General features: G+C 35.5%; 1 protein-coding gene and 1 long non-coding RNA gene across 2 annotated transcripts in view; one reads left to right on the forward strand and one right to left on the reverse strand.

Moving 5' to 3' along the window:
• Positions 1-4,538: 4,538 nt before the first annotated feature.
• LOC107755496 (discoidin, CUB and LCCL domain-containing protein 1-like) overlaps positions 4,539-21,145 on the forward strand; it is an 18,083-nt gene continuing 1,476 nt past the window's right edge. The window contains exons 1-14 of the mRNA XM_016572305.1: positions 4,539-4,765; positions 7,964-8,185; positions 9,677-9,814; positions 11,154-11,205; positions 14,021-14,093; positions 14,275-14,408; positions 15,240-15,277; positions 15,673-15,852; positions 15,953-16,065; positions 16,624-16,795; positions 16,995-17,081; positions 17,197-17,290; positions 18,146-18,186; positions 18,635-18,742. Coding sequence (XP_016427791.1) covers positions 4,564-4,765; positions 7,964-8,185; positions 9,677-9,814; positions 11,154-11,205; positions 14,021-14,093; positions 14,275-14,408; positions 15,240-15,277; positions 15,673-15,852; positions 15,953-16,065; positions 16,624-16,795; positions 16,995-17,081; positions 17,197-17,290; positions 18,146-18,186; positions 18,635-18,742 — 1,654 coding nt within the window. The 5' untranslated portion in view covers positions 4,539-4,563. The remainder of the gene's footprint in view (positions 4,766-7,963; positions 8,186-9,676; positions 9,815-11,153; positions 11,206-14,020; positions 14,094-14,274; positions 14,409-15,239; positions 15,278-15,672; positions 15,853-15,952; positions 16,066-16,623; positions 16,796-16,994; positions 17,082-17,196; positions 17,291-18,145; positions 18,187-18,634; positions 18,743-21,145) is intronic.
• The window catches only part of LOC107755507 (uncharacterized), a 16,905-nt gene continuing 11,513 nt past the window's right edge, over positions 15,754-21,145 (reverse strand). Inside the window, exon 3 of the long non-coding RNA XR_001641707.1 lies at positions 15,754-15,827. This is a non-coding gene — a long non-coding RNA (uncharacterized LOC107755507). The remainder of the gene's footprint in view (positions 15,828-21,145) is intronic.

Below are 21,145 nucleotides of genomic sequence, written 5' to 3' on the forward strand. Positions count from 1 at the left end.
GTCTCTTTAGAAGTTTGCTGAGGCCCCCTAGATGACAACCATTGCTGTAGGCTTCATAAGTGTAACTGTCAAAACTGAATATGTTATGCAAAAAGCCATGTTTACAACATATATATCAGATTTGTTTTTGAAACAACTCTTCCTTTTCCGTGGAGATTCAAGCTGCTAAACTAAGCAGACTTCCGTGCTGTAGGTTGCCAGTTTTCTAACAATAGCCATTATAAGGCCAACAAGCTAGGAAGCATCTTATCTACGCAGTTGGATGAATTTGTGTTAATCTGTTTAGGCTCCACAAAAGGAAGGACTACCTATTGAGCCATGAATGGAAGCAACAGAGCCAAGTTGGACCTCTACTGCCCGAGGTCCAGCCATGTCCCACAGCCAGCAGGGATGGCAGGCAGAGACCATTCACGTTTCTCATACCAATTTAATTTCACACAGCAGAGAACAGTGCAACCTCTTTTTCTTTCTATCACAATTAGTCTACCTATTACATATTCACAGCAGGGGATTCCAACTACAGAGATGTAGATCAAGCAATAGGATGGTCAGCTATTAAGAAAAGTCAAATAAATTATGCCAGAGAGTAAGTTGCCGCAAACATGCACCTGTTTTAATCAGAATGATAATCATGTACATGCATTTACTGTGCTTAAACCTCAGATATGGGAAATTACCTCGTTAAGAATCACCTGCTGTTTAAAACTGGTTAGTTGAAGTTACTTGACACAAAACAGCAGATCCTCTTCCTATCAACTCAGCTCACTGAATAAATAAATAGGTAGTGGATAGCAGTTGTTTTGGACTCCCAAAAATAGACTTTTTTTATCTGTAAGTATCTGTTAAGTATCTGTAGCAGAAAGTCACACAGGCTTGCAACGTCATCAAAATATTTTTTTACGTGAGCAACCCCTGTAAAGGAATATATCATCCAAAAATTAACCTGGGATCTGCCTGGAGCAAATGCACAAATGACTGCATAACAGTCACCATCTCCTATATGACCTTGTTCAGTCATTGCCTTGGAGGGCACCGTGCAGCGGTTTATCATTTGTTTAGGTGTCCCATGTGAACGTCAGAATGGGGCCTGTATAGCATTATGAAGGGTGAGACAGGTGCGCTTTCCTCCACAAAACCACGTTTGAGTCCCATTAAGGGAGTCACCAGCACACCCACAAACCTTTTTTCGAGGTAAATGACAAAAGAGTGATGGACTGTGCCAAGTTTGATTCGATTCACGCGAAGTGTGGGAGGATTATGAAGAGCTCCTCTCACGTAAAATTAGATTGTGAGCAGGTATATGTTGTGTATAGGGAAAACTGTTCTAAGAATAAATACAGTGTAGGACTGGAAACTGTTTATATGATTAAACACCTGAAGCAAAAAAAAGATTTGACTGTTGTAAGAGAAAACAGTCAGAAGGTTGTGACCTCATACTGAGAGCAGAATGATCTCTATTTACACACCTAAATGAACTGTAATCTGTCTGGGAAACAGATATGTTTGCATTTTTAGCAAGTCAGACCCGTATTTAACAGGATTTGTCACGCCATCTCATTCAACTGTTTCTTAATGTTTTATTGCCATCTGGTGGTGTATATTCAGAATGTGAAAAAGGTCAACAGATCATGGCTAGTTACATTTAAAGAAATATCTTTACAGTTTAATACCAAACGTAACATCAGATTAAAAAAAATACTCATTCAATAAATAATATAGTCTAAAGAGTATTAAGCTTGACATTTTTAGTCCAGAAAATGGAATGGTAAGTGCTTAATATAAAGGTATATAAAGGGCTTTCAATACAAACAAATGTACAGTTTACCAGTTAAATGTTGCTATACAAAATCTAACAATAAATACAAATCTGTTAAGGCAGGTCTCATTAATATTAGAGACTTCAAAAATACAATGTACCAATTTCTGCAAGAAAGAAAACGTATGATTTTGCTTTGCTACAAATAATTGTGATTTCATAGCATTATTTTTCTTCTTTGTGGTGTTTTAACATAAGCATCATGTATAATTGCAAAATATTTTTCCAAAATGTACAAAAACTGTCTATTGCAAATTATTGGTTGTCATGTTTACAATGCAATGACATCATACAGTGCAGAAGCAAGTAGAGTTGTGGGGGAAAATTAGAAAGTAAGACTCCAAAAATAACTTACTAAATAACCTAATTTTAAGGAACATGGCACATGTTATTATTAGACAAGGGAAGTATATTGTGTGTGGCATTTGAATTTTGACTACTTTAAATAAATAAATACTCTAAAAAACGTACATAATGTCAAACTTCCTTCCTCAACAGACAGAGAACAATTAAGACCATGAGATACTGTACTGTATATTGAGATACTCTATTAATTGTAAATTAATCTAAAATGTTCAAAGATATTTTTTAAAACAATTGTTTGTTCCGCAAAAGTCATCAAACAGGTTTGAAATGGCGTGAGGATGAGTAAATAATGGCAGAATTTAGATTTTAGAGAACTATTCCTATAATGCTGCATATTGTTCTCCAATTTTGCATAATGGTCTTTATCATTGTTAAGTGTGTCATTTATTTATTTATTTATTTATTTTTCGCAGATCAGTGATTTTTGTTGCTCTGATGGTCCAAAACCATCTCATCTCACTGAGTCCAGCAGTCTAAAAATCTGAGTCAACATGATCAGGACTGCCACATCTGTTAAAATGACACCAAACACAAGGCCACATGCATAAAACATTCTCCCTCCACACACAACAGATGTAACAAATTACTACACTTACAAAAAACATAAAGAAATGAATAGTATGGAGGAGATCGCCTCATGGTGGCCAATATTGAGACGTTGTGATTTTGCATTCAAGATCACAAGGTGTTAGTGTAGCCTAAGTTTAAAATCGCGGCCACAGTAGGCCTAGCAAATTAATGATTGAGTACGCTTTAAAAAAAAGTTGTATTGACACAGATGAGATTTTCATCTGGACCAATTACATATGTATTGCATTCACAAATTTATTTACTGGACACTACTGATACTAGAACTAGTGAGTCATGTTTAAAAATTGGATTGAAGGTATAGGTTCTGAATAAATAGGCTACGTCACATGAACTAAAGCACACATCATGTAAGAAATATCACAAAATAATACAATCATAATCATAATGATAATACAAACATGTTACGGCATGTCAAAAAGGAAAAGAGTCATGAATAAAACTTCTCGACTAGGAAATGATTTAAAGGCAATTACCATGACAGTTTCCATAGTCAATCTAGCTGTCGCTGTGCCAGTAATATATTGACCTGAAGAGGGCACCACAAGACAATCATTAAAAATAAATAAATAAAATATAGGCTAATAATAATAATAATAATAATAATAATCGAACACAGTATCAGTAAATGGGACGAACTTGACTCGGGTGTAATACTGTTGGCAAGACGTGTATTTACGTTGATGTGAATGTGAACTAGTGTTGTTACGTTCGTGAACGAATCGTTCTTTTTGAACGAATCTTTTTGGTGAACGAATCGTTCTCGTTCACGTAATCCATTGACTCATATTTCTCGTTCAGTAAAATTCCTCCCTCCACAGCAGCGCGGCGCTATTGGCAGCGCATGCGCAGATCAGTGAACCGGGTAGCTCTGTGAACTGTTTCATCCTGTCAAAGAATGACTAAACCTCGAGCCAATAGCCTTCGAGTATGAGATGTGACGGACCATGTGATTTGTTGAATGTAGTGAACGAATACGCCCTTCACTGAACGAGTGTCTTTTGAGTCTGAACGAGAGAGATCTTCTCGTCGTGAACGAAATGACCCGACCTGATATATCTCGTTCGTGAACGAAATGAATGAGAATGTACCTTGTCAGTCGGCCATTAAGCATGTTTTGTAATAAGTGAATACGTTCGTTGACTCTTTTTCGCCACCTGCTGGCGTATTTATGTAATATGAAGAAATGGTCACTGAACGAATCAGTGAACGAATCTGAACGAATCATTTTGGTGAACGAACTGAAAATGAAAGAATCTCTTGAAAGAATCAAAATTTCCATCACTAATGTGAACGTTGATGAACTAATCGTTCAGACGAGTTTTCTGAACCGGTTCATTAAAAAGATCCGACTCAAAGGAATGATACGCATACGCTTACAATCCGGGCATCGCTGTTCATTTTGATGAGTTGTTTTATAGTATCTCAAAGACATTCTTTAAATTGGGGTGTGTGTGTGTTCTGAAATCTGATGATAAACATTTTGTTTCAGCAGCATCTAATATAAGTCTATCTGAATGAACACCGTTTAGCATTTGTATTAACGTAACGTTACAGTAAGGACCACGCCAATGCGCTGTGTACCAACTTTCTCATTGTTTGCACGGTTGCACCCTTTATCATTCATTATTTTGGTAAAAGTGAGAACATCTCATTTTACACAAGTTCAAATACTGAAACGGGTATTGTTGTAAATAAGTTGACTAGCATGTCCTGAAGCCAATAAAAGGAGAGTGCATTAACCCATGCCCAGTCGGGGATGGGCTAGGCTACTTTGCTGTGTCTTAACTTGGATGAAAAGCGCGAGAGTCTGTAGACTGATTACGACATTAACTAAAACTCATGGCTTAAATTCTGAACTCGAGAGTCGGCGAAGGGATATCCCGGAGGAAACCATGCACGCCAGATATGGAGCTCGTTGGGATACTATGGAATTCTCTCGGGTTTGGCTTATTCTCAGCATCGAAACCCTGGTGTTGGTATGCGGTCAGAAGGGTAAGATTGCGCCTACTGCTCATACTACTATGAAGTACTCTTAAAGTAGCGGTACTGTACCCTAATACACGTTAGAAAATAATAAATACTTATGTTTAAAATATAACAAAAAATTATATATTTATACTTTATAAAATTATATATACACATTTATAAATTTATAAATTATATAAAAATTGTATATACACATACATATATAATTTTTATTTAACCATGTAGGCTATATTATACCGATAGATAGATAGACAGACAGACATATACAAACATACATAGGCTATATACATACTGATAGTTAGAATAATCATCTGAACTCTTCATATATATATATATATATGCCTATTAACTTTAATTCATTATCACATGCCCTTGACTGCATTCTCTAAAAATAATTTTTAGAAATATAAACAAAGAATAAAGTGTGTTTTTATAGCCATATTTGCCCATATTTGAGATCACATCAACAACCAGACTGCTGGATGAATGATGTCCTCCTGTTCTGCCTTTGTTTAGAGAGCGAGTTAGGAAGAATTAATTTGTTTATGGTATTTCTCAATATGTGTGGGGTCAGCATGAATCACTCCAGCCAGATTCACAGACTGTGAGGACTACGGAAAATTTTTCCAGTCAGACGTCTACCCCGAGAACTCAACATGTACAATACCAGATGAGCCAGAGGGGAAGCTGACTGTTTTATGGGATGTTATTATATTAGAGTGGAAGCTGACATGTTTTAGAGATCATGCTAATGTTATATTGTTTCCAAGCTTTAGAAGATCTAGAGCAGGGCTCCTCAAATCTTGCCCTGGAGGGCCAATGCGCTGCAGAGTTTAGCTCCAACCCTGATCAAACTCACCTACCTGTGATTTTCTAATGATCCTGAAGACATTGATTAGCATGCTCAGGTGTGTTTGATTAGGGTTAGAGCTAAACTCTGCAGGAAAGTGGATCTCGTGGGCCAGATTTGAGGATCCCTGATCTAGAGAGTATCCAGGTTTTGCCAGAACAGGAAAAAACAGCTTGTCCCCAAATATTATTGAGTTTACAGTTGTAATATGATTGACATAGAGGAATTGTGATGTTACAGTCTAAAAAGGCCAACATCCTGTCAGCCATAGGCTCAGGCCTGCAGGGACGTGTCTGCAAATCCCCTGACAAGAAAATAAAATTACATGCTGCCTGATAGTGTAGCGCTGATGATGGATTGGTCTCCATGGTCCCAATGCATTCATAGTAGCTCAGCTGTAAGGAATGTTATATTCTGTATCAGCAAGTGTCTTAATTATACCCAGCATCCTCATGTGCGGCATGTTTTAAACACCTTGCTGTGAACTCAACTCGCAGACATCGCACAGATGTCATCACAGTGTCTGCCTGCTGTTAAATAATGTCTAAAGATTGCCTCAGGCTGTGCTTCATGAGGTGTTCATTGTGAATTTTATGCTGTGGTTACAAATAAACTGGCCTTGTTAAGGTGGAGCCAACCATTGTGTCTAGTTTCTACACACCAGCACCACCAACTGGAATTATTGTTTCCACACAGGTTTTTCTAAACACTAACCCTGCCTGCCATTGGTCAAAAAAACACATAGCCACACCCCAAAGTCGCATAATTGTTTGAACCAGTGTTGCTAGACTGGACTGGTCAGGATCAAACAAACAGCAAAGCCACAGTATTTACACTTTTCAGGGCAAGTTAAACAAAAAAAAATGGCATATAGTTGATTTGGAAAAATGAAACACTTTTATAAATATTAAAACATAAATCTTTTTCACGATTTACGGGTGGAAACCATGTTGTTATGCATCTTTTAAATTAATTTTCCATCTATTTTTTACATGGTATATGGCTCTTACTATTGTTTTTTTTTTTTTTCATTTTGAATTAACATCTTGTTTGCCTGTCAGTGCTGCAAAAAGTGCCCTTTGGGGATACTTCAAATTGATTTAATAATACAATCAATATGACACAATATCATGTGTTATTATTTGATCATTAAACTTTATTACCTTTATTAAACCAAACAGATTACACACAAGATAACCAATACGCTCTCATGCCAGTAACTATTTGACGTTTTGGCGAACTGGTGGCTAATTGAGTTCATACGATGTGATTTGTACAATCTGTTTATGCCTCACTGTTTTGAAGTGGTATTTGTTTTTTCTAAAAATTGTTTCCATATAAATCACATTGTACAAGTTCATATGAAATCACCACTTCTTAAAATAGTTACAATTTCTCATGAGTTTGGGTTAAGAAAACGATTATTTGCAATAAATGCCACCAGCTTCACCAACAAACCTTAGTTGGGGTTAAATACTGACTGAAATGTATAAAGACTATTGTAGATAAAATCGCCCTCACCCAAATCAAACACTCAACCCTTTGACCACACTGAGTCATACAGTAAATTGTTTGAACATTGCCAGTTAACAGCCTGACCACAAAATCGTGTTTGTTTTCCTATGCGATGATTAAGATAGTTCATAGCAACAAGAGGTTTGGTAGATTTAGAGATAAATTGTGTCTAAAGCAGAAAGAAGGGGACCACAGAAGCTTTAAATCCCAATGATTCAGAGCTGACTGAGAAATTAGGAATGAAAGATGGACGATGGACTCAGAACGCTCTAGTTAATCACACAGGGCCTAGACCATAAATGGAGCAAGAGACTCAAAAAGTGTTGCATAAATTTGGCTATTCATATTGACTCTGGGATTTAGTGGAACTCCAAACTAGTTGGCAATCGTTTTGGGGTTATGTTGTGGCGATGATGTCATGTTTATGAACTTGGGAGAGTGTGTCTGTGGAAGCTACCATACAACACAACTTTGCCATCAACTAAACGCTACTGCAATTATGGCTTTAATTAACACCACTTATGGAAAGCCCCTCAAGTGTGACTAATACTGACAAAATTGGAAAGCCCCCTTACCACACAAGCCAACAACCTGCCAATACCCACAATGCTAATACTAAATGCGCCCGGTCTCGTTTTCCCATGGGCTAGAAACATATCAAGCGAGAAACTAGTTAGCACATTTGATGATTAATGGAAGTTAAATGAGAGAAAAAATGTCTGGTTTAATTAAATGTGGAAACAGACCACACAGTTAGAACATTAACTGAAGATAAAATGCCTTTTTAACTCCTTTCACATTAATATCAATGTGATCTTCCCACTCTCTTTTCCCTTTAGGCAATGGGTGTGGACACACAGTCCTCAGTCCCAGCAGTGGCACACTGACCTCGCTGAACTTCCCGGGAACCTACCCTAACCACACCCAGTGTGAGTGGAGCCTAAGGGTACCGAAGGGCCAGACGCTGCTCTTGACCTTTGGGGACTTTGACTTGGAGAGGAGCCAAGACTGCATATCTGGCTCTCTTACCATCACAGACACCAGTGGGGCCACTAGAGTGGGTATGACCCTCTTCACACAGACATTATGGAATGACAGTCTTGCCCAGTGTTCTGTATACACCAGTAATACCACCAAAAAAAAAAGTTCCTTCAGGATTTACTTTCTCATATGCTGTGTAATGGATATCAGATAGATATGAAATATTTAAAATTATAAATTAAAAAATACATAAATAAAAGAATATAATTAAAAATATAACAAAAAATAATTAAACAACTAAATCCATTTAGGATTTACTTTCTCATATGATATGGATATCATAAATTATATACAGTGGGTACGGAAAGTATTCAGACCCCCTTAAATTTTTCACTCTTTGTTATATTGCAGCCATTTGCTAAAATCATTTAAGTTAATTTTTTTTCCTCATTAATGTACACACAGCACCCCATATTGACAGAAAAACACAGAATTGTTGACATCTTTGCAGATTTATTAAAAAAGAAAAACTGAAAAATGCTCAGTATTTAGTAGAAGCACCCATTTGATCTAATACAGCCATGAGTCTTTTTGGGAAAGATGCAACAAGTTTTTCACACATGGATTTGGGGATCCTCTGCCATTCCTCCTTGCAAATCACTTTCTCATATGCTATGGGATATCATGTGAATTATATTTAGTATTTAAAATGGTATATTAAAAAATTTATAGTAAATATAAATATATATATAAACTAAATATAAATTAATATAGTAATATAATTGCATATAAATTAAAAAACTGATATGTAATACTTTTCCAGGATTTGCTTTTTCATATACTATGGATATCATATTTAAAATTATACATTAAATAATATAATTAAATATAAATTAAATCATTGTTATTTTAAACTTGTCTAGGATTTACTTTGTCATGTGCTATGGGTGTCATATTTAAATATTATATTTAAAGTTACACATTAAATAATATAATTAAATATAATTATATAATTAAACATGATTGAATATGATAATATAATTATATAGAAATTAAAAAACTAAAAAATATATGCTACATATGAGATTATATTAATATTTAAAATGATTTAATAATTAATAAATTAATTTAATTAAATATAATTTAATGGAATAATATAATTAAATCTGAGTGGTAAGAAGTCCTTCCTTGAATCAGGCCTGACACATTGCTATGACTTCTTAACCCCAAAAGACACAAAATTAGTATTAAACTTACTTATAGTACAGTTATTTACAGCCACCTTCAACTCTAACTTTATAGCCAGCTCATTCACACTCACAGTATGTTGTTACTGAGAAATTCCAGAGATCCAACCTCATGCTGCTCTTTAGCTCCCCAGTCACATGATCATAGCATGACTGCAGCTTGCATGCTGCATTCCACTCTGCTGTAGCATGACGGTTACGTGGTCACATAAGTGTGCATGAACAGCCTTTTATGGCAGTGAAGGTGTGCTGGATTGAGTGTTGAATCTAAAAATGCATTAAATCTACTGTGCTTGTTTATATCATGTGGTTTGTGCTTCACAGGTCCTCTGTGTGGGCAGTTATCCTCCACAAACAGGAATATATCTGTGAGTACTAATGAAGTCACGGTGCGTTTCATCTCCGGCACTCACCGTTCAGGACGGGGCTTTGTCATGTCCTATTCAACCAATCAGCACTCAGGTAATAGCTCATGTCCTGCACACATCCCGCTCCATTCTGTGCACCTATAAACAGTAGACAAAAAAGAATCCACAAATCCATCAACAAAATAAGAGCTTATACCATGTGGCCCCATGGTTCTTCCAGCTCGAAGCGAGTTGTACACGATCAGAGTAAACACACCAGTGACTGTTTGTTCTCTAAATGTACAGCTTACTCAGTAAACAGCACTTCAGCTGACTCTGCAAGTGGGAGCAGTTCCCATCCTAATCTCAACTACTGTTTATTCTTGTTTCGAAAATCACATGTGAACCGCCCTACTGGAGGTCATGCACCGATCGCTAAATAAACATCCTTACATGTGTCAAGGTAGACTATGTGGTCAGCCTTTATTTATTACTGTATATTAGATATAATTAGTGTTGATATCATTAACTAAAACTATTTTTTTTTTTAATGTTAAATTGTAAAGCTGAAATAAAATAACATTTAAATATTAGGTGAAAAAAACTAAGTTGAAGTTCTAAAATTACTCACTGAAAAACTAAAATCTAAATGGCAATAGTTAAACAAAAAGACAAAAGAACATAATATCAATAAAAACTAAAACTAAAATTAAAATAAAATGTAATTCAAAATATTAATGAAAAATATGATTGTACATAAATAATACTAAATGAACACTAGGTATAATGATTATATTTTTTATGGTGGGACCAAGGCCCAGTGTGTAGGAGGACTTTAATGGGTCGGCCCTGGATGTAAGGATTTTACAATGTGCGTTAGGGTGACCGACTGGAATGCAGCTCTCCTCCTTGGCCGAGATTCAGAGTGTTTGCTTTGTAAGCAGGGCAGCAGACTGCCGCTCCTGGCCTGAATACGTAGAGGCCCCTGTGCTTGGCCACACACTGAAGTAGATGGAATGCTGTATGCTCTCTCCTCCTGTATTGACAATCACAGCACGCGGCTTAACCATCACCTGACCACACAGTCGAAGCCACTCATGGCAGTTTCTGACTGGCTGACATGCATAATTTAAGAGTAATTTAAGAAGAATTTTTAAGTTTTGAAGGCAAATCTTCTCTTGGCTTTGTATGCAAAAAAAAATATATATTTATTTATATATAAAAATTTATTTGTTCAAAAATACAGTAAAAACAGTAATATTGTGAATTTAAAAGAACTGTTTTTTTTTTCTTTTTTGTTTTTTTGTTTTAATGTATTTTAAAATGTAACTTATTCTTGTGATGGAAAAGCTCAAGTCAGTTTGGTAAATGTAGTCGACACTAAGCCAGTCAATATGAGCACATGTTCTGATTGTAACTGTGCTGTTCATATCAATGCTGTTTCTATCCCATAGAGCTCATTTCATGTCTGCATCGAGGGACACATTTCTCCTCTCAACAGATTAGGTAAGAAGAAATCTTCAATAATGACGTGACATTAAAACAAAATACAATTTTTCATGACTCTGAATAGTCCCACTCTTGTAGGTTACATATTAATGTTTAATATCTGAATCCTGGACTCACTTGTGTTCCAGTGCATTCTGTCCTGCAGGCTGCAAAGGTATATATACATAAATAATTAAATCTTTTATATAACAACATAATTAAATATACATTAAATAACTGATATAAAATACCCATAGGATTTACTTTCTCATATGCTATGGGATATCATGTGAATTATATTTAGTATTTAAAATGGTATATTAAAAAATTTATAGTAAATATAAATATATATATAAACTAAATATAAATTAATATAGTAATATAATTGCATATAAATTAAAAAACTGATATGTAATACTTTTCCAGGATTTGCTTTTTCATATACTATGGATATCATATTTAAAATTATACATTAAATAATATAATTAAATATAAATTAAATCATTGTTATTTTAAACTTGTCTAGGATTTACTTTGTCATGTGCTATGGGTGTCATATTTAAATATTATATTTAAAGTTACACATTAAATAATATAATTAAATATAATTATATAATTAAACATGATTGAATATGATAATATAATTATATAGAAATTAAAAAACTAAAAAATATATGCTACATATGAGATTATATTAATATTTAAAATGATTTAATAATTAATAAATTAATTTAATTAAATATAATTTAATGGAATAATATAATTAAATCTGAGTGGTAAGAAGTCCTTCCTTGAATCAGGCCTGACACATTGCTATGACTTCTTAACCCCAAAAGACACAAAATTAGTATTAAACTTACTTATAGTACAGTTATTTACAGCCACCTTCAACTCTAACTTTATAGCCAGCTCATTCACACTCACAGTATGTTGTTACTGAGAAATTCCAGAGATCCAACCTCATGCTGCTCTTTAGCTCCCCAGTCACATGATCATAGCATGACTGCAGCTTGCATGCTGCATTCCACTCTGCTGTAGCATGACGGTTACGTGGTCACATAAGTGTGCATGAACAGCCTTTTATGGCAGTGAAGGTGTGCTGGATTGAGTGTTGAATCTAAAAATGCATTAAATCTACTGTGCTTGTTTATATCATGTGGTTTGTGCTTCACAGGTCCTCTGTGTGGGCAGTTATCCTCCACAAACAGGAATATATCTGTGAGTACTAATGAAGTCACGGTGCGTTTCATCTCCGGCACTCACCGTTCAGGACGGGGCTTTGTCATGTCCTATTCAACCAATCAGCACTCAGGTAATAGCTCATGTCCTGCACACATCCCGCTCCATTCTGTGCACCTATAAACAGTAGACAAAAAAGAATCCACAAATCCATCAACAAAATAAGAGCTTATACCATGTGGCCCCATGGTTCTTCCAGCTCGAAGCGAGTTGTACACGATCAGAGTAAACACACCAGTGACTGTTTGTTCTCTAAATGTACAGCTTACTCAGTAAACAGCACTTCAGCTGACTCTGCAAGTGGGAGCAGTTCCCATCCTAATCTCAACTACTGTTTATTCTTGTTTCGAAAATCACATGTGAACCGCCCTACTGGAGGTCATGCACCGATCGCTAAATAAACATCCTTACATGTGTCAAGGTAGACTATGTGGTCAGCCTTTATTTATTACTGTATATTAGATATAATTAGTGTTGATATCATTAACTAAAACTATTTTTTTTTTTAATGTTAAATTGTAAAGCTGAAATAAAATAACATTTAAATATTAGGTGAAAAAAACTAAGTTGAAGTTCTAAAATTACTCACTGAAAAACTAAAATCTAAATGGCAATAGTTAAACAAAAAGACAAAAGAACATAATATCAATAAAAACTAAAACTAAAATTAAAATAAAATGTAATTCAAAATATTAATGAAAAATATGATTGTACATAAATAATACTAAATGAACACTAGGTATAATGATTATATTTTTTATGGTGGGACCAAGGCCCAGTGTGTAGGAGGACTTTAATGGGTCGGCCCTGGATGTAAGGATTTTACAATGTGCGTTAGGGTGACCGACTGGAATGCAGCTCTCCTCCTTGGCCGAGATTCAGAGTGTTTGCTTTGTAAGCAGGGCAGCAGACTGCCGCTCCTGGCCTGAATACGTAGAGGCCCCTGTGCTTGGCCACACACTGAAGTAGATGGAATGCTGTATGCTCTCTCCTCCTGTATTGACAATCACAGCACGCGGCTTAACCATCACCTGACCACACAGTCGAAGCCACTCATGGCAGTTTCTGACTGGCTGACATGCATAATTTAAGAGTAATTTAAGAAGAATTTTTAAGTTTTGAAGGCAAATCTTCTCTTGGCTTTGTATGCAAAAAAAAATATATATTTATTTATATATAAAAATTTATTTGTTCAAAAATACAGTAAAAACAGTAATATTGTGAATTTAAAAGAACTGTTTTTTTTTCTTTTTTGTTTTTTTGTTTTAATGTATTTTAAAATGTAACTTATTCTTGTGATGGAAAAGCTCAAGTCAGTTTGGTAAATGTAGTCGACACTAAGCCAGTCAATATGAGCACATGTTCTGATTGTAACTGTGCTGTTCATATCAATGCTGTTTCTATCCCATAGAGCTCATTTCATGTCTGCATCGAGGGACACATTTCTCCTCTCAACAGATTAGGTAAGAAGAAATCTTCAATAATGACGTGACATTAAAACAAAATACAATTTTTCATGACTCTGAATAGTCCCACTCTTGTAGGTTACATATTAATGTTTAATATCTGAATCCTGGACTCACTTGTGTTCCAGTGCATTCTGTCCTGCAGGCTGCAAAGGTGTCACAGGAGAAATTTGGGGCTGGCATGGACAAGGATACCGGGATGTAAGATGGAACATTATCTGTGTGCAATAGTGGGATTATTAGTCATGGCATTTGAATTTACAACCATATAGGGATGTTTGTAAAAGCTTACAACAGACACTTCTGATAAAAGGAGTTACTTGAATGACAATGTTTTAATGTGTGTGTGTGTGTGTGTGTGTGTGTGTGTGTGTGTTTCTAGACCTCTGTATTATGCAAAGCTGCAATCCATGCGGGCGTTATTTCAGACAGTATGGGGGGCATAATCAACGTGTCTCTGCAGAGGGGCATTACCTTGTATGAGGCAAATTTCTCTAATGGAGTACTGTCGAAAACGTGAGTGTGGGGCATGTTGTGTAAGATATATATAGACACCTACTGGTGTGGATCCAGCATCACACAAAAACCAAGGTTTTCACTTACCGATGTCATTGGAGAAATGTGCTATTCACAGTCAGCCATGGTTAATTTATTCAATGAGTTAAAATATACGGTATAAAAATAAAAACAATATAAAATATAATATATGCCAATAACAGGAGGGCCACTAAATAAAGTGAGTAGCATTAAGCTGGTCGTGTGATTTCACCATGGTGGCCTCCATGAGAAAAGCTCCTGCTCCATGTAAAAAAAAAATAATAATAAAAATTATATATATATATAAAACGTATTTTATCTAATAAATATGATTAGTGTAAATGTACCATTTTATTATTTTACAGTAACATTACATTTTTTCAAATTAATATTAAATTATAATATTAGTAAATATAATGTTTTTTTTTTTACACTCACACACACACACACACATACATATATACACATTTCTTTCTTTTTTATATAATCTTTTTTTTTTTTTTTTTTGTAAAAAGCGGTTGATTTTTGTCTATTGCTGTTCATTATCATGAAAAATTATCTAAAAACATTAGTACCTGGTTTGCTTGACTGTGTTGTCTCTGGATCTGAGACATTTTCTGCTCTTTCTTCAGGCCCCTGTAACACACAAAACATGGTGATTATTATTAACGAAAGAGCACAAATCATTCTACAGAATACAACACATTTTCAACAGAATGTCAGTAAAAAGACAGATTACTTACGTATTTTTGTGGTAAACAGCACAGAAATAATAACATTGATTCTATGCTGATTTGCGCTGCACTGAAACGGTTCCTTGTCAGATAAGCGGCTTGTCTTCCACAGAGGTAATAACTTATTTTTCCCTGTAGTTATTCCTATTGATATTATTTGAATTCATTGCTAATTTAATCTACTAACATTAAATTTGACAGACCTATAGACTTGAATTAAGGCTTTGCACTGGATTAATTTATTTTTAATAGTATTTCTTAAACTGCAAATGTCTAATACCAGGATTGAGCCTGCGTGTCAGTGTTGAGGAATAAATTACAGTTTAACTAACACACAGTTACACCTGCTACATGATACTCACACCTTCAACATGCTGTTTGTGCCTATTTGTAATTATACACTGCTAGAAGATAAACACTAACAACTGAAAACTAACAATTATATCTGAGGTGTGAGGAAAGTATAATTTTTACTTGTTTGAGCAAGTTCTGTTCTCTTCCATGCGCAGAGTGTGACAGGGAGCTACCGGTGGTGGCCTATAACACTTCTTCAGTGTGGGAGGAGGTGAACAGAGTAGGTCAGAGGGCCTCATGGTCTCCAGGACACGGGGGATCTCAGTGGGCTGCGAGCTCTGGGGATCAGCAGCCATGGATGGAGATTGAGCTGTGGAACAAGAGTAGTGTCACAGGTCAGAGATCAACCTCTAATAATCATTGTGCAAACCTCTGCTGAGCTATTACAATAGTAAGTGTTACAGAAAAAAATCCAATGTTTACATCTGCTTTCAGGCATCATAACAAAGGGTATGCCACATTACTACATTGAATCTTACACCCTCATGTTCAGCAAAGACCGCAAAAACTGGAAAGTCTACAAAGCGGGATCGAGCAAAGACAAGAAGGTACAAAATGCTACACATTTAAATAGGAAAGCAAATTAATAAACGGCACAATTGGACACAGGAACGCATTCTTTGTAAACAGATCCTAATAGTTCCTCTTTTATGTACATTGCTAGGTATTTATTTTATGACAAAAATAACATATTGGCTGAATGAAATCTTATCAAGTGTCTTACTAATTTTGGAATGTTGTGTTTGGTGCCATGTCACACTTATTCACAAAATATATGCATTTTGTAGCATTTTTGCTTTCAAAAAACATTTGTAAGGTGAAGTCATCTTGTATTATACCAGAAAAACGTCCACAAAGACATTATTCCTATCTTCCTCTGAGCCAGGTTACAACTATTTGTTCAATTCTTAGCTGATTTTTCTTTACATGTATGAATGATTCTGAAGATATTATTTTACACCTAATATATTCACATTCTTATTTTGTGGGGAAAAATTGTGCGTGCTATTAGGTCATATTTTTTGGCAAATCAGCAGTATTTTTTCAGTATGCAGGACTGTGTAATCTTTTATTTTCATATTACCATTTTTTCTGTCTATTTTAAGGTGTTTGAGGCCCATTCTGATGGTCATGTGACGGTACTCAACAGTCTGATTCCTCCAGTAGCAGCACGCTACCTCCTCCTGAAACCCCAGAAGTGGCATATAAGGGCCTCTGCACTGGTTCAAGTGCTGGGCTGCCCTTCTGCCCCCCTCAGACCCCGTTCCCACGGAGATGGTGAGGGTCTGCCCCAGAATCTCTTTTAAGTTCCTTTATGCCACATAAACTTCAGTTTAAATATTTTTATAGTACATATTGACAATACAAGACCATTATATTGGTCAAATTCCAGGCGCACTGTAGTAAATCTTGTAAGAATGAATTGAATTCTTAGTCTTTTAAGCCTATGATGAATTGTCTCAATTTTTTAAATCAGAATTGAATACTGGGAAGGCAGTTCCCACAGAGACTGTGCCTCTAGACACACTCCCCACTGAAGGTCCTGTTGTCACAAGAAGCTCAGGTGAGGTGAATTTGTAAGGAAATCTGCTAATATGATTGCTAATACTAACATAATGTGTAAACTCATAGTAGATTTGTTTTTAAAGACTGAAGCTTTTATTATTATTTCCCTTCAGGCCCCAGTCAAGCAGTGATATTAGTGGCAGGCATGGTTTTGGGAGCCGCTCTGTGTGTGGGTTGTCTTTTAGCTGGGCTTATTTGGTGGAGAAGGTAACACACTAACCCCCGGTTTCACAGACAAGGTTTAAGCCTAATCCCAAACTAAAATGTAAATCTGAGCTGTTTCAACTGAAAGAAACTTGCACTGACTGATCTTAAATTATGTCAGTGCCTTTGTTTTGTCTCAAGATGCATACCAGTAATGTTATTTTCTAAGGCATGTTTATAAAAACTACTTAAATGTCCTAATTGACCTATTGCCTAATCCTGTTTTAACCTAAGCCCTCTCTATGAAACCAGGCCTTATTGTTCCCTATAAAGAATTACTTAAAAAAAAAATGTTTAATTAAATCAAGTACTGTTACAGGTTGTCACAGCAACCTTTATGAATAAAACATTGGAAATTCCATAACTGTTCTATAAGAAAATGTTATGCAAGTTGTTATATTAAATGTTATTTTATCTTAATCTGTGGTTTGCAAAAAAAATATATTTTTTTTATGTTAAATCAATAGCATTAAATTTTAATTAAATATTGTATAATTTGTTATGCTCTATTGTATTAATTATTGTATTAATCTATACTCAATATTTGGACATGCTTTTGTATCATTTTTCTTCATTTAAAATCAGTTTCATTACTTTTTTAATAAAAAAATATACTATTGTTAGTTATATTAATGTTATGTCCCCATGCTATATTTGGTTTAATTTAATTTTAATTTAATCAAATTTTTATTTGTATTACATACATTTTACATACATGTATTACATACATTTAAATAGGAATTAAATTAAATAGAAAATAGAAAATGTATTATGTCCTTTCTTTTGATTTTGGGGTGAAATATGGCCCGTACATATTCTTGTCAGGGTTTGTGATATTTACCTGTGTTTTTATTTCAGAAAAAGAAATGCACAAATAAAGAAATGCTGTGTTGACCAAGGTAACCTTTTGCTCTGTATCTCTAGCACGTTTTTTTTCCATGTCTCCATATGTTGTTGGTATTTCCTGACTGACTTTCTTTGTCTCTGCTTAAGGCTGTCAGGGTTTCCACGGGAAGAAGCTTCCATGCTAATTTAATTTTAATTTAATCAAATTTTTATTTGTATTACATACATTTAAATTTTTTTAAATAGGAATTAAATTAAATAGAAAATAGAAAATGTATTATGTCCTTTCTTTTGATTTTGGGGTGAAATATGGCCCGTACATATTCTTGTCAGGGTTTGTGATATTTACCTGTGTTTTTATTTCAGAAAAAGAAATGCACAAATAAAGAAATGCTGTGTTGACCAAGGTAACCTTTTGCTCTGTATCTCTAGCACGTTTTTTTTCCATGTCTCCATATGTTGTTGGTATTTCCTGACTGACTTTCTTTGTCTCTGCTTAAGGCTGTCAGGGTTTCCACGGGAAGAAGCTTCCATGCACAAACCCCGAGCTTGTATCTTACCCTCTGGTTCGGAACATCCACGATGCTCTTCCCAATCCTCCTCTCAATGGTAAGACATCCACAGGGCTTTTAAACCCAGTATAGCCATGAATACCGAAATTCATGAAGGAATGTTTCAAACGACAAACGAGACAAGGCAGTGTTTGTCGAGAGGACACCGCTGGGTACAACAGTTTTTAGAATCAGATCAACAGCCCTCAGACATCGCAGTAATATATAGCAGTGAATAAGAGGGTTAATGTGGCTCAAACAGCAGGACGGAAACAGAGAGAAAGCCAAGTAGTCATTCTGACCCCTTTGTTCGCTCGCCCCACTCTGTGTGCTTTTGCTCAGCTGAGCTGCCAGTGCAACTCAGAAGAGACATGACAAGCAAATGGCTTTCATTCTGAGCTCATTCCTCCATGCGCGCCTGCCCAACAGTTGCTCATTGGCAGTTGCTCATTGGCAGTTGCTCATTGGCTTTCTTTCGTTGGCGGTGCTTCCCTGAAAGGCTTCTTTAATTGGAGCCCAAATTAGGTGTATTCAAGGCAGAAGAACACCCTCCTCACCACCAGGGGTGTGAAGTAACGAATTACAAATACTCACGTTACAGTAATTAAGTAGTTTTTATCAGTAATTGTACTTTTTTGAGTAGTTAAAAAATTGTGTACTTTTTCTTTTACTTGAGTACATTTTAAGTGATGTATCGGTACTTTTACTCCGCTATTTTCCTCCGTTTGTAGTTGTTACATGCTTATTTTAATTTCATTTTTATCCATCAACGTGATTGGAGAGAGAGTAATAGGTCTCGTGACTTTCCTCAAATCAAATTGTGCATAGAAAACTTTAACCGCCAACTGTTTATCACGGCTGCTGGAAGCGCATTCTTCAAGCATCAATTCAGTCGCATCTTCCTCTAACTTAATATGTTAAGGTAAATTTCGGATTTCTGCTTACTAAATGATTTGTATATATGCTTGCCTATCTACACAGCCTGAAATTTGGTGTGAGGTTGCGGGTATTGCATACAATGTTAACTCACGCAAGTGCCACGTTCGGTAAATTCCCACTCACTTATGCGTGCGTTCTGCAGCAGTCACTTGGATAAGTCGTTGTTGCTTGTTGAACTTGTTGACTTTTGATGAGTTTGAAAAAGTCTCATCAAACTCATCAAAAGTCAACAAGTAACAACGACTTATCCAAGTGACTGCTGCAGAATGCACGCGAGAGAGAGAGACGAGGCAGCGCAGATCACGCGTCTAATAAGTGAGTGGGAATTTACCGAATGTGGCACTTATGTGAGTTAACACTGTATGCAATACCCGCAACCTCACACCAAATTTCAGGCCGTGTAGATAGGCAAGCATATATACAAATCATTTAGTAAGCAGAAATCCGAAATTTACCTTAACATATTAAGTTAGAGGAAGATGCGACTGAATTGATGCTTGAAGAATGCGCTTCCAGCAGCCATGATAAACAGTTGGCGGTTAAAGTTTTCTATGCACAATTATATTTGACGAAAGTCACGAGAACTATTACTCTCTATCCAATCACGTTGATGGATAAAAATAAAATTAAAATAAGCATGTAACGACCACAAACTGCGGTGTACAGTGTTTATTATGAGGGGGTAGAATCCACAGCTCAGTACTCACTACTCAATACTCATGAGTACTTTTAAATAGGCTACTCTTTTACTCTTACTCAAGTAGTTTTTTGGACAAGTACTTTTACTCTAACTCACACTACATTTTTTGGAAGGTAATGGTACTTTTACTTGAGTATATTTTTTCAGTACTCTTTCCACCACTGCTCACCACCCACTGGCCAACAGACCCTTCAGTAAGGGGTTCTGGGACGAGGTGGACAGAGGGTCAGTGGTCAGGACAATCAGAGTCCTTTCTAACGTCGCTTCAATTAAAACAGCTTCGCCCTCTTAGCATTCCTGCTGAGTGAGTGAAGGAGTGAGAGAAGGAGAGGAAACGTGGGGCCCCTTTCATAGCCCAAACTACTGTTGGACACAGTGCAGTGGGTGAGCAGTGGGATCACGTGGGAACTCATTAATGCCTTGATATGAGTTGGCCAAGGGAAAAAGCAGCTCTCTTGGGATAAAGGATAATCTAAGGGAGGGTTTATTCACTGTAACATGAATATGATTGGTCGATATTTGAGGTGTTTAAAGACTGTTATTTTTAATTTAATAATTAATAACAAAAATATTTTCAATTTAATATTTAATCTTAGATTTTTTTTACACGTATGTAAAACATTAAATATACACAAGTTAGACATTTCTGATTCTATTTCATTACTTTTTATAATGAAAGAAAATGTTATGTTAGTTGTTACAATTAATGTTATTTTTCCTTAATCAGGGGTTTGCAGAAATTGTTTTATTTTATTTTTTTATATTATCATTAAAATCAAATATATATTTATATATATATATATATATATATGTATATATATA

This window comes from Sinocyclocheilus rhinocerous, unplaced genomic scaffold, assembly GCF_001515625.1.
Source record: "Sinocyclocheilus rhinocerous isolate Xijiao unplaced genomic scaffold, SAMN03320098_v1.1 scaffold11, whole genome shotgun sequence".
NCBI lineage: Eukaryota > Metazoa > Chordata > Actinopteri > Cypriniformes > Cyprinidae > Sinocyclocheilus > Sinocyclocheilus rhinocerous.